Source organism: Purpureocillium lilacinum (assembly GCF_023168085.1).
Source record: "Purpureocillium lilacinum CBS 284.36 DNA, scaffold_5, whole genome shotgun sequence".
NCBI lineage: Eukaryota > Fungi > Ascomycota > Sordariomycetes > Hypocreales > Ophiocordycipitaceae > Purpureocillium > Purpureocillium lilacinum.
The window spans coordinates 2,497,517-2,512,573 of NW_027072115.1; the positions used below are offsets into that span (position 1 = coordinate 2,497,517).

The 15,057-nt window shown below is 60.1% G+C and overlaps 3 protein-coding genes across 3 annotated transcripts; all 3 read right to left on the bottom strand.

The window, feature by feature from the left end:
- Positions 1-560: 560 nt before the first annotated feature.
- PLICBS_007355 (uncharacterized protein) lies at positions 561-3,481 on the bottom strand (the record flags this gene model as incomplete). The annotated part of the gene is made up of 2 exons (XM_065601160.1): positions 561-3,427; positions 3,478-3,481. The coding sequence occupies 2 exons, from the start codon at positions 3,479-3,481 to the stop codon at positions 561-563; spliced, it is 2,871 nt and encodes a 956-aa protein (XP_065457232.1).
- A 4,729-nt stretch (positions 3,482-8,210) lies between these two features.
- Positions 8,211-11,454, bottom strand: PLICBS_007356 (mediator complex subunit; the record flags this gene model as incomplete). The annotated part of the gene is made up of 8 exons (XM_018320785.2): positions 8,211-9,121; positions 9,186-9,467; positions 9,515-9,628; positions 9,682-9,801; positions 9,850-10,500; positions 10,562-10,817; positions 10,869-11,223; positions 11,288-11,454. 8 exons carry the CDS (start codon positions 11,452-11,454, stop codon positions 8,211-8,213), a joined length of 2,856 nt encoding a protein of 951 aa, XP_018180682.2.
- A 683-nt stretch (positions 11,455-12,137) lies between these two features.
- On the bottom strand, positions 12,138-13,862 carry PLICBS_007357 (uncharacterized protein; the record flags this gene model as incomplete). The annotated part of the gene is made up of 4 exons (XM_018320786.2): positions 12,138-12,339; positions 12,410-12,607; positions 12,668-13,590; positions 13,677-13,862. The coding sequence occupies 4 exons, from the start codon at positions 13,860-13,862 to the stop codon at positions 12,138-12,140; spliced, it is 1,509 nt and encodes a 502-aa protein (XP_018180683.1).
- Between the last annotated feature and the right edge of the window lie 1,195 nt (positions 13,863-15,057).

Genomic DNA, 15,057 nt, shown 5'->3' on the forward strand with positions numbered 1-15,057 from the left:
CGTTGCACATCCTAGCACAAAATAAACGTGACCAACGCGTGACGATTTATCCGGCCACGCCCACGTTTGGCGCTCTGGCAACGACCCTTCTCTTTCATCTTCTAGCTAGTTAACTAATATACACAGGTCCGCCACGGGCCTGCTTCCTTTTCCATATCCCCCTCCATGAGACTAGATAGTAGTACTATAAAACATTACGCCCAAAACTCTACTCGCGTAGTAGGCGAGGTATGCGGCTGTTGCTGTTGCTGTTCCGGTTGTCGTCGTTGCTGTTTTGACCACCAAGACCACCCAATAAGTCGGGCCATATGAGCCCGTATGCATCCGCCGCCGCGGCGACCCAGTGTCCCAAATCATTCGACTCCGAGCCCCCAAAAGTGGTACGGGCTGCTTTCACCTGTGCCCGGGGCCCTGATTCCCATGTCCGTCCCGTGATAGCCTACCACCCTAAGGATGCAGGCAAAACAAAAACTCCAATCGCTTGATGCAGCCGCCACTTGCCCCGTGACTTGTGAAGCATGTCCCCGTCATACACCGGTCCATATTCGACGACTGCCCGTTCAGACGACGATGCCATTCAGTGTCTTGAAGCGCTCCTCAAACGACTTGGCCTGCTCGGCCTCGATGACTCTCTGGAGACGCCTAGTCTCTCGCATGGCTCCCTCGCGCTCTTCCTGCAGGTTCATGACTTCGATCTGCGCCGTGTTCATCTTAAACACGACCTGCTCAATCTCCGACTCTGCGTCTGCGAGCGCCTTCTCCAGCTCCGTCACCCGCTCGCGCAACGCCTTGATCTGGATCTCCTCATCGAAGCCCTTGGCCGGCACTGTTTGCGTCCCGCGACCAAACATCTGCCTGGCTGCGGACTTGAGAAGGGGTGACTTTGGTGCAGACGTCATGCCCACGCCCGCTCCGCTTCCGATGCGACGCAGCTGCTCGCTGTGGGCGTCGCGCAGCCGTGAGAGCTCTTCCTCGTGGCGGCCGACGCGCTCCTCCGACGTGGTCTGCGCGGCGACAAGCTGCTCCTCGAGTTCGTGCAGGCGCTCCTGAAGCCAGCTAATTCGTTCCGAGTTCGCCTTCCGCTCCGAATCTCCCCGCGTCACTGTCTCGGCAAGGCGATCCCGTAGCTGCGCGTTGCTCGTGAGCTGTTGTCGAACCTGTGCGGCGAGTTGCTCGACCCGGATCGCGGATTCGCTGAGCTCCTCCGCCATGCTCCTCTCGCGCCCGACCGACTGCGTCTCGATGTCCGACAAGCCTTCCACCTGGCTCTGAAGCGCCGAGACGTGCTTCTTGGCGGCATCGCGCTCGGAGACGGCGGCAGCTAGCGACTTCTTCAGCCGTTCCAGGGCGAGCTTGGTCTTCTCATCGGAGCCAAGGCTGCTGCCGTCCACCTCAAGTTGCTTGATGCGGTTCAGGGAGTCATTATATGCGTCCTGCAACTCCCGGTACGCCCTCTCGAGGGATTCAGACGTAATTGGTACGCTCGGTACGCCTGCGTCGGAGCCACTTGACCGGGCAATCGACGGCGGAATGAGAATGTCCTTTTCTTTGAGCAGGCTTCGGAGGTCCGCGATCTCTGCCTCGGCCCTATCGAGATCCATCTTCAGTCCCACGAGACCCTTCTCAACCTGCCACTTCTGCTCGAGCGCATCCTCGGCTCGTCGTCGGAGTACGTTGATCTCTGTGCGCAAGCTCTTGATGTCCTTTTCAAACCCAGCCTTTTTGGGGTTCTCGGAGAGCAGTCGCTGGCGCTCGTTTTCGAGGATCCGAATCTTCTTCTGATTCTCGCGGTTTTGGAATTCTTGTCTCTCCAAGAGGTTCTTGAGAGCGCTGTGGAGCGCGTCTCGCTGTGCCTCGACGTCCTTCAATCGCTCGGCGAGCTGCTCCCTGGATTCCGTCTGAACGTTCTTGACGCTGCCCGATCTCGACAGCCCGGCCGAGGGAGGCGGGCCGCGGGGCCTAAAGGAGCTAGCTGCCACCGAGTTGGAGCGAGCAAGCCCGGAGAGCCTGAACCCTTCGGGCGGCCCGCCTTGCGAGTTCCGTAGTGACGTGTTTTCTTGTTGGAGGGATTGCAGCTGCTGTTGCATCTTGGTGGATTCGTATGTGAGGTTCGCGTACTCAGAGGCCTCGGACTCGAGCCCTTCCACGCGCGCTCGCAGCTGAGGGACCACCTCATCGCGGAGGTTGTCGCGCTCGTTGCAAGCGTCTTGGAGCTCGCTCTTTAGGGCGGTGAGCAAGTCCTCGAAGTTGCTCTTGGACTGGCGTTCGTCTGATAGCCTTCGTCGAAGGTCCTCGCACGTGTTCTCGAGGTCCCGCACGCGGTCGCTGGCGTCGAGGCTGTTCATGTGAGCCAAGTCCATCTGCGACGCCTTCTCCGCCAGCTCCTTGATCTGCTGATCGAGGACTTTCCTTTTGGACCTCTCATCTTGCAGTTTGTTGGATAGCTCGAGGCGGATGGACGCCTTTTCCTGCTCTGATCTCCGTTGGATCTTTTCAATCTCCTCCCTGCTTTGATCGTATTCGCTGACCTTGGCGGAGCTGTAGCCAGAGTCGGAAAAGTAGTCGCTGGTCCTCTTGCTGGGCGCTTGCGGGTTGCTGGCTTGTTCTTGGAGGCGGTCGACGAGGTCCTCCAAGTCCATCTCCCGCCGGATGGACGCAGCCAGCTCGGCGCTGATGACCTTCAGCTCCTCTTCCATCTCTTCGACTTGGAGAGACGAAACGGATTGGGACGGGGGCGGTGTAGACAAGTATGTTTCGCAGTAGTTGATAGGGTTTGCTTGCGCCGCATTGGCCGCCCTGTGGTTTGACAAAGACTTGTTCGTGCGCAGCGCGTCATTTGTCGACCCGTTCCTGGTGGGCGACAAAGGAGAGGGAGCGGATGAGAAGTCAGTCACGGAGGGCGACGGATGGCCCCAGCCAAACAAAGAGGTAAGTTGTGACGCCTGACCTGGCGACTTTGGAAGCGGCTTGTTGATGTAATGCGAGGCGTCTAGCGGTGGTGTGTCCAAGGACGCCGGTAGTGATGGAGCGTTGGACTGGCGCTTGGCGTGGTCCGCGGCCGATGATTCTACCTTGTTGAGTTTGAGGTGTGGTGGTGTCGGCTTTGGCGCAAACATGGGAGATGACGGGGAGGGACTATGATTAATATTATCGGCGTATAGAGACTCGATGTCGTCGGAGCTGTCCTCGAGGGCGTTGGTGGGCGTGCCGTCTCGAGCAGCATCCGGTGGAATGTCCGAACCTTCTGAGATCAGATCGTCGTACTCGGACAGGACGTCCGACAGCTCGGCGTCGGGAGGGTCCAGCGGACGATCTCCGGATGGAATGCGGCCCTCGTCGGGGTGGGAGCTGTCAACAGTCGCCAGCTTGAGGGGAGACCTGGAGGCGAGGAACGAGGAATTTAGTAAGGAGAGGTCCGCCTTGAACGCTTGCCCGCTGCGTCGACGCGACGTTCTACAAGCACCGGGGCGTGTGAACGCATTGACGGTGGCGATGAAGAACGGCGACTTACACGGACGGGAGCTGAGAGGGGGGCGGACTCACTGGGCAGCAGGCACGGATGCCCGGACAGACGAGGCAAAGTCGTAAAAGGTCGGGCTGTCGACGGACTGACGACGCGCGAACCTCTGGTCGGGCTTTGGCAACCCGGCGTACGAGGGGGGAAGAGGGAAAGAAAATTCCTCCGACGAGCGGACAGAGGGGATCAAGGAGTGGACCGAAGCCGTTGACGACAGCGGTTTCCGCTTGATGGGCACTCTGACGACGGAGGGCGGAGGGACTCCCGGCGGGACTGACGTCGTCTCCGAAACAGAAACGGGAGCAGCAAGAGGAGTCGGAGCGGACGAGGGGGGACTATGGACGGCGCTATGGCGAATGGCGTCAGACGATGTCGAGGGGGCGCGCTGATGCAGCGACAGGTGCTGAGGGCGGTGGCGTGGGGACGACGACGTGGACGACGAGGACCCGAGAGAGGACTGGCTCTGGTGGTGGTTGTGGTAGTGGTTGTGCTCCTGACGGTGAGGTGGGTGAGGGTGGTGGTGGTGAGGCAGGCGGACGTCTCGGGCGACATGAGACGAGGCAGAGGCGGTATCAGAGTCGGCCACGATCGACGACGGCGACGACGGCGACGGAGCCCGTGCTGGAACCGCTGCAACCGCGCCGCCTCCCGGAGCCGGGGGAGGGGGAGGTGTTGATGCCATATTGGGACGAGCGGGTGTGACCTCGATGTCTTATCGCCGGGGGATTGTTAAATTGGCCATGAACGATGACAACCGACTGGGAAAGGGAATGTACGAGGTAGCGGTGGAGGCGGGCGTCAGGCGGTCGGTGGTGGTGGTCGCGGTCGTGGTTCGCGGTGTCAATGGGGGGGGAACAAAGAGGGGTGGGCGCGCGCGCGGCGTGTGCGAGAGAGAGGGAGAGAGAGAGAGATTGATGCCCAGAACCGGTGCTGTCGAACGGTGAGGGAGGGTTGGCCGAGCAGGGGGGCGTCAAGCGAGCGAACGGTGGAGGCAGGGGCCGCTGGACGGATGGATCGTCGTCGGCCGCGCGTGGGAAGGAAGGAGGCGCCCTAGAACGGCGAGAACAGAAAAAGGTGTCCGTGAGGACTAGGCAAGTCGAAGTCGAGGTGTGTCTGGTGGTGGATTTTAGCGCAGCATCGATCCCTCCATCCCTCCATCGGTCTGGCTGGTGGCTGGCGGCCGGTAGGGTCGCATCATCATCGCCGTGCGCAAGCCCTTTTCCCGAACGGCGATATTATCGACGGCTCTACGGGCTATAGCGCGAATCCCCCCAAGGATGGGAGCTCGAGGGTCCGGCCCGTCACTGGCGGATGCCCTGCCCTGCCCGCCCCCTTTCCTTGGAGGGTGGCAGGGGGATGACGGCGCTCTGGTGGTTAATTTACAGAGTCGACAGGGGGGGCAGGCGCTGGGCCCGACCGACGTCCCTTGGCTTTCCAGAGAGGAACATACATGCGAGCAGAGCCCATCGTTGGCGCTGTCTCGGGCACGGCGCATTGTCTCCCGCGTGCCTCCATTATTCGGGCGCACCCCGCGTCGAGGTCGAGGTCGAAGGGTCGAGGAACAATTACGCGCCGGAATGCGTGGCAGGCGGCTGTTCCTCGACCGCGCCAATGCATCCATTGTTCGAAACGGTCGAAACGGGCGCCAGGAACGCAGCGCAACCCCAACGAGTCCATGTGTCCCATTCTGCAGCGGGTGCCGGGTGCGCCGTGGTTGGCCAGGGCGCTGGCGTGCCCGCGAGGTACCTGCGCTAGCGCCACGGGGGTGGGAGGGCAGCCAGCATCAGGGGCCCATCCAGGGGCACGTCAGGGGGAAGGTCCAGGGGGAGGGGGGCAGTCCCCAATTGGGTTGGCGCCATTGGGACGCCTGGACCTGGATGGAGCCATGGACGGATGGGGGGCCTGGAATGGCCCTGTGGATTGGCTGAGAAGGGGCGGCTGTTTGGCTGCCCGGGCCCTATTCCTGCACCTCTGCCTGCGCCTCCGGCGGTTCGCAGGCGGGAACGGGGGCGCTATCCATCGTGGCCCAATCGTCCATCATCGTGAGCCAGCATTCAGACCCGAAGCTTTCATCAACACGCACTAGACGCTGTGCGTCCACGGGCGCTTGCAAGCGGTGACTGAGGTCCGGCGACTCTCTAGGTAGTACGGTGATGTGGCTAAACCCGCGGATGAATGGACAACCTCGAGGCTCAGATAACGCCGTGCCTCCCGAACGGGACCGCGCCCCCCTTGTGTCCATGGAAGATGCCATCCCAGGTCCAGGTCCAGGTCCAGGTCCATGGCGGTGGCCCCTCCGGCGCAGCACGGGTACGCAGTACCTACGTAACACGAGATGCTCGTAAGTTCAAGGTTCGTAATCGCAGACGCGAGCGTGGTGGCCGCTGGGATTACGAAGTACTCGTACAGAACCGAGCAATAAGGTTCGCAACGCAAGGCGCGTTTATATTAATTTGGTGACGTTTTTTTCTTTTCCCGCAGCACCCGTCCGGCACGGGCTGCCGACGCGGCCCGGCGCATGAGAGAGAGAAGAAAAAAAGGAAAAGGGCAAACAGGAAAGAAGGGTTCGGAGGGCGAGCCGTGTGGGCTGCGTTTCAAACGCGTGCCTGTCCTGCCCGCGGCATCTGATGGCACCGGCGCCCACACGTCGTCTCGGGTCTCGCACACCGACTTCCTCATTCCTGCGCTTGACGACGACGACGTTCGTCACTCAGATGGTCTGTCAGCCGGCCCAGCGCAGGTCCCATGCATGCCCGCGGCGCGTGAGCATGTAGTTACCCCGTATGCGTACGCCAGAGACGCAAAGTCCGCGTCGACTCGAGCTTACCGAAAATGTGCGGAGCGCAGCGACCGTACTGGATTTCACGGGCGAGGCGAGCGAGGCTGGTTCGCGAATGTAATGCTTCTCAGCTGACGCCACGCTGTGAGCATCGTCCGGGCATGGGAACGAGGAACGGGGAAAGAGAAAAGGAAGAGGAAAGGGGACTCGCGCGCTATCGCCATCGGCTCATCTATCGTCCAAGGTATCCATCCATTCATCTGCAAGAGCTGGGCCTGCAAAAGTCTATTGCAATGAGTCTATCCCTTCGCCTGCCAGAACCACTGGCTGACGATGCGCGGCATACGCGCGCGCGCACCCGAGTGAGATTCCCTTGCCGGCGTGCCTCCCCGTCATTGACCACGGACGCGCCGAGGCTACCGACGCACTACGAATACGGCACATCCAATCCTCCTTCAGAGTCCAGACATCCAGCACCGATGGATGAACCCAAGGCTGTACTGTACAGTAACGCCCGCTGCTTACTGCTTTGTCCATCCGGATCCGTGACTCGTTGGTCGGCATTCGCCCATCGTCATTCAATAAAAGCCGCCCCTGGTCCGTGCTCGAGTTGCCACCCTGCCCATCACATCCCTCCCATGGCGACCTGGATGCCTGGCACCAGCGGGCGCCAAACAACCAAAAAGCAACGCCGCGTGGGGAAGAGAGAAAGAGGCGCCAGATCGCCGGCCCCCAAGATTAACCCGCTTGGCCCAGATGGGCGGACGGAACAAGTGGTGGTGGTGGAATTGCATTCACGCGCACTTGATCACGGACGTAGCCTGGCTTGCCTGGGCCATCATCGCCAAGGGCGGCGGGCACACACGCGCCTCACCACCCCTTTTTCCTTTTTCCTCTCCCTCCCTCCCGCCGCTGCTGACAGCGGGCGAACGCGGCGCGCCGCCGCCGCCCTTCGGAGAGTTTTATTTAATTATTCCCTCGTCTGACAGCAGACATCCATGGACCATGCTGCGTGGCAACAAAAAGAAAGTAGGAAAGTGCTCACACCTGTTCTTGGAGCGAGTCGCTCGCCCGTTGTCCCCCTCGAAAGCCACCATGCTTCCGCCCGCGGGCCCCCTCCCCAAACGGGCAGCCCACGAGCCATGCCTCGTCCCAAAGCAATCTCATTACTATGTTGGTGCGTGGTCACCCCCCGGGGACCGCAATCTGACCACCCCAGGTTCACGTTTAAATTAACGAGAAGAGCTTGTGCGTGGCGATCTGCTCCGGTCTGGCCTGGTCTGCTCCAGTCCTGCTATGTGGTTGGCTCGGCCGTCGTAAACGTTGCAAGCATTCATTCACATCCATGGGATGCTCAGCGGGGGCTCGGCTTTTGCAGGGCCGCCTCCCACTCTACGCGGCAGAGAGCCCACGACGGCCCCCAACGGGACAGGACACCTCTCGGAGCCGGCGCCTGCGGGGGAGAGGGAGCATCACGATGACCCCCCTGCTTCCAGGTTGCTTGCTGGCCCTCGGCCCTGCCCAGTGCGGCTACGGCCTGTCCCGATTGGGACGGCGTTGCATTCTTTGGTCGACGACCTGGAGATTCTTGACTTCTCAGGCACGCAGTCGTACCACGCGCCTACTCCGTGCATCGTACGTAGTTGTTGCGTGGAACATCTGCGTGTAATCATAAGCCATGTTTCCATTTCGCGCATCAACATATCCAAACACGCGCGTGGCACACCCATCTGCATGTCAGCACTTGTCCCACGCAAGCATCGGCCGCTTGTAACGCAATAATCATGACCGCTCAGCATCCCGCGCCCAACTCCCACACCCACGGCATGTAACCAATACTCCATATTTCCTACTCTGTCGCTCGATGCTCCGGTGCGCCGCAAATCACGCCCGTGTCGTCCGTCGGGCACTCGCTCACAGCAAAAGCTTCCCCTTTGGCAGCAGCGCCCACTGCCCGCCGCAGGAGCACTTGCGCTGCTGGCTGAGCACGAACGTGAACCCGGGTTTGCTCCCAAACACGTCCTCCATGACCGAGGCGCACCGCGCGCACCGTCGCCACTGCGGACCTGTGCTGCTCTGTCGAAGCTCCACCCGCTTGAACAGGTCCACGTATGTCCCGCTGGCACGCCTCGCCCCGAGGCTGTAGTCATCGTCCTGGATCTCGAGAAGCCCAAAATCGGCGAAAAACAGCTGCGCCGGGTCCGTCTGGTCCCGCAGCGCCGGCAGACCCTTACTGAACAGCTTCTTAATCACCGGCAGGAAGGGGAGTGGTGGCGATGACCCCAGGAAAATGCTGATCTCGAACTGAACCTGCGTCGTCTTGATGGCCACGTCGATCTGCTTCCCTTGCGGCGCGTTGGCGCCCTGCTTGACCAGGTTCGGCAAGAACTGTTGATATGCCTGCCGAATGTCGGATCCCAGCACGTTGAGCAGCTTTTCGAATTCCGTCGCGCTCACCAAGCTCGACGTGGTGACCTGGTGCATCTTCTCGTAGGCCATGCGCAGCTGCGGGTTGGGAAGCTTACCCCCTGCCGCTGGCTCGGCGGTCTGCTTCCGATAAAAGTCGATAATCTTGTTGCTCAGCGCCTCGAGGTGTGCAATCCTTCGGCACAAGGCAGATAGGAAGCTTCGGCTGCAGGAACTCAACAGCAAATGAAGCGCCACGTTGTTCCGCTCGTGCAGATAGGCGGTTATCTCGGAGAATCGTTGTGGCACGAGCTTCGAGGTAAATTCCTCGTTGTTCATCAGCTCAAAGAGCGAGTCCGTCAGCCACGACAGCAACTCGAGCGACCATCTTGCGCACCCGGTAAGGGCGTCAACGACCTCTGCGATACATGTTAGCCTCATAGCCACGAGAACCAAAACCGGAGCGCTACAGGGTTGACAAACCGTGCTCGTCGAGAGGACTCATCTTCTCCCTCACATTCATGGGCGTGTTGCTCGCCAGCGTAATGAGAATCACCACGTTCCGAATGTTGATATCCACAGTCGCAAACTTGCTTTGGAATGATCGCCGCCGTGCCTCGCCTCTGAAGCCAAGACTGTGCATGATGCTCAGGCATGATTGCAGCGGCGCGTTCCTCATGAGAGAGTCGTGATGCATCTCCTCAGAGTAATCCACCTGAAGTCTAAGAATGCGAATGATTTCGCTGATCCAGTCTTGCGTAAACCCTACGCCTGTCAGTGCTTGCACCGCTCGAAGTCTCTGGCCTACTGACTCTTCTTGGATGTAAATGGCTGCACGATGGCGAGCATGTCATCGTAGCTGCTCATGTACCACATGGATGAGGACACCATGACGGCCAGGCCCGCTATGGTGGCTGCGTAATGCGCTTGTGGCTGTTTAGACTAGACACAAGATTGAGATGAGTCCTGGAAAACATACCTTCATGCATGGAGTTGCCAATATCTCCAGCTGGGTAGTGCAGCTTGCTCCATTTGACCTTGCCGTCATCGCCCAACTGCACCATGGAGCAGTAAGTCGGCGAGAAGGCAACTTGTTGACCTGGCTATTGTCAGCAATCGTTCGGCTTTCTGGAGCAGTCTCACGTACAAGGACCGTTGTCGGTGAAGGCCCACCCGACCTGTCGCAGATTCATAATCTTATTCAGGTCTTCGCCTGCGTACACCTCCTCGAACGTGACGCGATCCCGAAACTCGACAGATCCGTCCGACATGGTCAGGAGCATAACCTTGTTAAACTGTATGGCCTGGAATCCAATGACAACTTTGTTGATAACAACGGAATCGAGCTTCTTGAGTTTTGTCGACGAGGGAATGTCCGAGGAGACGCTGTTTCTGCGGCCGCCAAGCTGCTCAAAGGCTGAATGTAGATTCTGGCGCTGCTCAACAACCTCCCAGCGGTCAATGATGCTCTGCACCGTTCCATACGATCCGTCGGCGGAAGCGCGCGATCTGACGGTGATAATGACAGGTGGAATCGTGTTCTTGCCAGCGCTGTCCAAGAGTGACGGCAGGACTTGGATATGTGACAGCTGCGCCATCGTCGCATCGTTGTTCGCGTCATTGGCGCTGCCGTGCAGCCAGCTGGCGGAGGATAGGTGCGTCTCGACCAGGGCCGGATTCAAGCGAGCCGTGGACGGCATGGGCTTGTCTGATGAGCTGCCCGGGCCTCCCCACTGAATCTCCAATTTGAGGAGCTTCAATCTCGAGGACGACGTTGCGAGCGCCACAAAGAGAAACTCTATGAGACGTTTAGAGTCGGTTTGAACGGGACGAAAAGCGGGTGGGATGAAGGAGCTCACTTTTCTCTGAGGCAAACGCTGCATGAGTCACGAGTTCATCGGACGAATTGACGCTCTCGAGCTCCATGATGGTCTCTTCAGTCCTGTTGTTGTTCTGGGACCAATACATCTTGAGCATGCCGCCGATTGTGACGCAAAGCAACGCGCTCTTGGAGGAGTGGGGATGGCTGGGGCCGTTGGCGTGCAAAAAGCAGCTTTCGTAGTGATACGAGTGGCCCTGCTTGTTTGCCGGGCCGTACATGACGTTGTACGGTTTCTACAGAGGTGAGCTTCCGCGTGCCTGCGATGGATGGGACGGTCAACTTACCTGCTGGTTCGTCGGCGCCACGGCCAGCCAATGGCTACCCACGAGGGCATGGCCATCGTCGACCGTGTCGGCATCCCACTTACGGGTGATGAAAGGGTGGTTGAGTGCAATGGGGAAGCTGACGATGGCGACCCTGCCGACGGCATCGACGACGGCCAGGTCGGGGCTGCTGGTAGCACCCCATTCCAGGTGGACGAGCGGGACGGTAGGCGACCCCTTGACGAGGTCGCACGTGGTCGGCTCGCTGAGATCCCAGGAGCCATTGCTCGGATTACACCGGAGGAAGCGCAGCTGCAGCGTCTGGCCGTCAGGTGTCAGGGTCGCTATGGTGCCAGTCCTCGACCACGCGACGGATCTGGGGTGGGTTGGTCAGCGACGGTTGAGTAGCCGGTGGCGCATCGAGAGAGGGTTCTTCTCACTGGCAGCATCCTCGACTCCGAATCTCGTCGAGCCGCTGATGCAGGTGTCGGCCTTGGCTCCTTACGGGCAGCGACAGCGCAACATCATCTCCAAAGAGGTCGTCGACGGTGTTGAGCTCGACGTTCATCGAGTCGTCGAGCATGAGCGGCATCTTGTCGGCGGTCATGAGCGCGGCGCGTGCTCCGTCGACTCCGTCATACGCGCTGCTCTGGAGGGCACGGAGGCATCAACACGGAACGCGGAGCACGGAATGCCTCTCAATCGAATGAGGCCTGACAATCCCGAGTGCTGACGCACGTTGCAAGTAGGACTGCTGATCGGTGGAAAGTTGAGGAATGAATGAGGTAAGAGTTAAAACAGTGAACATGCAGCTTCGCCTGCGGTTGAAGTTGTTCCGAGTACAGGGCTGACAGTGCGATGAACGCGGGGCGCTAGTGGACGGCGGCCTGCAGCGCAGCACAGCGGGCGGCTAGCGGGGATCGAAGCCACTGCAGCAGGCGGCCCGGCCGGTAAATCGTCGGCACGCAGTTTCATCCAGTTTCTTTGGATTCCATCCCAACCTCCCTCAATTGCTTTGGAGCTTCACCTGCACCAGCGCCATGGGTCCATCCCTGCGTCTCCTACCTCCATGACTGATAACACGCACTCGCGCTACTCATGTCCCTTCGATGTATGTCATGCACGCGGGAATTCTATCATTAAATTGCGCTCGTACATTGTCGGCTCGTTCGTACATGCACACGTCTACATCAGCTCATCTCCCCCTGCTGCTCCCCATCTTACGTTCTTCACAGTGAACACACAGTCCCTCCTCCCAAGGACGCCCACGGCCCCTCCGCGAGGCTTGTTCTACAGATTGTACCGGAACGACTTGTTCTCCTTGTCCGTCAGGTCCTCCAAGCCGTGAATGATGTTCGGCGCGCCGTACTCCCTGTCGCGGCGGGCATTCTCCCTGGCGAGCAGGAAGCGCAGCAGCATTGCGACGGCCACGCACACCACGAAGCATATCATGACGCCGGTGAAGCTGTTGTCGTACCGAGGCGCGTATTTGCTGCAGAGGCAACGGGTCAGCGCGTTGCACGGCATGCACGAGCAAGCAAGCAAGCAAGGGTGATACGCACGCGTCAAACATCAAGGCGCCGACACAGTTTCCAAGGGCGTACCCGATAAAGGTACCCGCTGCGTAGGTGGCCTTTTTGGTGTAGCCGGCAACGTTGGATGTGCCCATGCCGATGCATTGCACCCACGACGACGAGAAGAAGCTAATCATGTAGAGTCCAAAGATGCGTCCGCCACGCTTTGAGTTGGGTAGCTGCCACCTTGGATCGGGGTTAGCCGACGACAAACACATGCGTCGGGCTTGTACTGGAGACACTTACAGTAGTGCACAGCCCATGATGACAGGCGCGCAAGCTCCGGCGATAATGTTCAGGCGCGCGTTGGGGAACCTGATGCCCAAGTAGCCCGACCCCAAGATCGCGATGAATGCAAACGCGCCGATTGGCAGATTGAGCAGCAACGAGGTATAAATGTCGAAGCCCATGCCGTTGAAGACGATGGATCCGAAAACACTCAGGACGGCAGACCCCGTGCAGCTCACCAGGGACAGAACCATGATGAGGTAGAGCTGGTAGTCACCCAGGGCCTCCTTGAACTGGTACGGCTTGAAGTGCTTGTTCTCGACGCCGGCGTTGTTCACGCGGACACGCTCTCGGAGCAGCTTGCGCTCCTCGTCGGTGAAGCCCTTGGCCACCTGCGGGCTGTCGGGGAAGATCCACCACAGGGCAACCCCCCAGATGAGGGTGACGCTGCCCGCGACGAGGTACATGTACTGCCACGGGTGCAGGCTTCCGCCGGTGATGTGGCCCAGGCCGTAGTTGATGACGGGCGAGATCAGGAGGGAGCCGCCGCTGCACGAGTACCAGATGCTAGAGCGAAAGACCTGCTCCGAGTGCGTGTACCACATGCCGACGACGAGCATGAAGATGGGGGAGACGCCGGCCTCGACGACGCCGAGGAAGAAGCGGTTGGCGAGGATGCCCGAGTAGGTGGTGCAGGCGGTGGTGCACAGCACGATGATGGACCAGATGATGCAGATGGTCGTGATGACGATGCGCGGCGGGTACTTTTGCGCCAGGAAGGCGACGGGGTACGTGCCCACCAGGTTGCCAAAGTAGAAGATGAGCGAGACCCAGCTGTACTTGAGGCCGTCCTGCAGCCCGAGGTCCTTGCGGAGGCCGAAGATGGCAGCCTGGCTAAGGATGGCCTTGTCGTAATACTGGAGGGCATACGTGAAGCAGAGCTTTGGGACGACGTCCGCGCGCGGTCAGCGATCACACTCGACGACATGCGCGTGCGATGGGGGGGTGTCTACGCGCAAGAACTCACCACGGGCATGAGGCGCCAGTCTATCTTGCGCAGGAGCCGCTTGTTCGTCTCTGCGTCGATCTCGATCGGGGTAGACACGCCGGGCGGCATCTCGCCCTCGGGCTTGCTGAGCGCGAGGGGCTCACTGCCGCCGCCGCCGCCGGGCTTGTGCTCCGAGTCGGAGCTCGGGTTGGTGGGTAGTGTCATGGCGGGCGATGATGGTGATGAAATGGTCGATGACGGCGGATGGGTACTATTTCGTGCTCTCTCTCTCTCTCTCTCTCTCTCTCTCTCTCTCTCTCTCTCTCTCTCTCTCTCTCTCTCTCTCTCTCTCTCTCTCTCTCTCTCTCTCTCTCTCTCTCTCTCTCTCTGTGTGTGTGTGTCTCTATGGCCTCAAGTATGTAGATAAGAGGTTACACAAGGAAACTCGCAGAAGAAAAACCTCCCATGGGTCTTGGCGATTTCGAGAAGGAAAATCACACGGCCATCATATCCGGGCCCGGGGGCACTTTATGCAAGGCAAGACCTTTGGCCTGGCCCGGTTGGCCTACATGGGAAAATGGACTGCTGGTGCTGCTGGTGCTGCCGCTGCACGGGGACGTGCGTGACTTGTCAAACACACGGCTCCCCCCCCCTCGCCTGCAGGGAAGAATAATTTCAGACAGAGAACCATGCTCGGCCGCATCGGAGCGACGTCTGGTGTAACACACCTCGTTTTTTGCGCGCGCCCGTTGTTGGGTTGCTGTTGGTGGCATGGGGGGGGGGGGGGGGGGGGGGGGGGGGGGGGGGGAGGAGGCATACGTCGTCGTCGACTCGTCGCGACAGGCGGTCTCCAAATAAAATGGCTGGCCTTCCGATTCCCGAACTCGTGCAGCCACAGCCTCCCTCCTCCCCCCCTCCCCCCGTCTCGGTCGCCCAACAGCAACGGCAACAGCAACAGCCCAGCGGCGGCCGGAGACCGAGAGGCTCTCTCTCACTGTCACACACCATTCCTCACATCCCAGTCGAGTCGCTCTCGTCTCGTCTAGATTCGTCGCAGAGGTGCCCCGTTGATCGCCGCCGCGGCGTCTGCTTGTGCCCAACACGTCGGACAGGGGAGCAACAAAATAAGTATCCGCCTCTTGCCGGTTTTACTCCCTCCAGTCCGGGGGGGCGCGCGCACGCGGCTGGTGTTCCGCGACGGCTCCCGTCGTTTGCTGCTGGCGGCTCGGTTGGCCGAGGCGGTGGTCTTTTCTTCGTTTCCGCTTCCGCCTCTTGCGCCTGTGTTGTTGTTCTTCGTTTGTTGCTTGGTGACCTGCCTTCCCCACGTCCCGACCGACACGAGTCGAGACACCTGGGAAGACGAACGAGAATGCCGCCTCTCCTTGGTCTCGCCCGGCGAGCGCTGCTGCTCCGGCGGCAT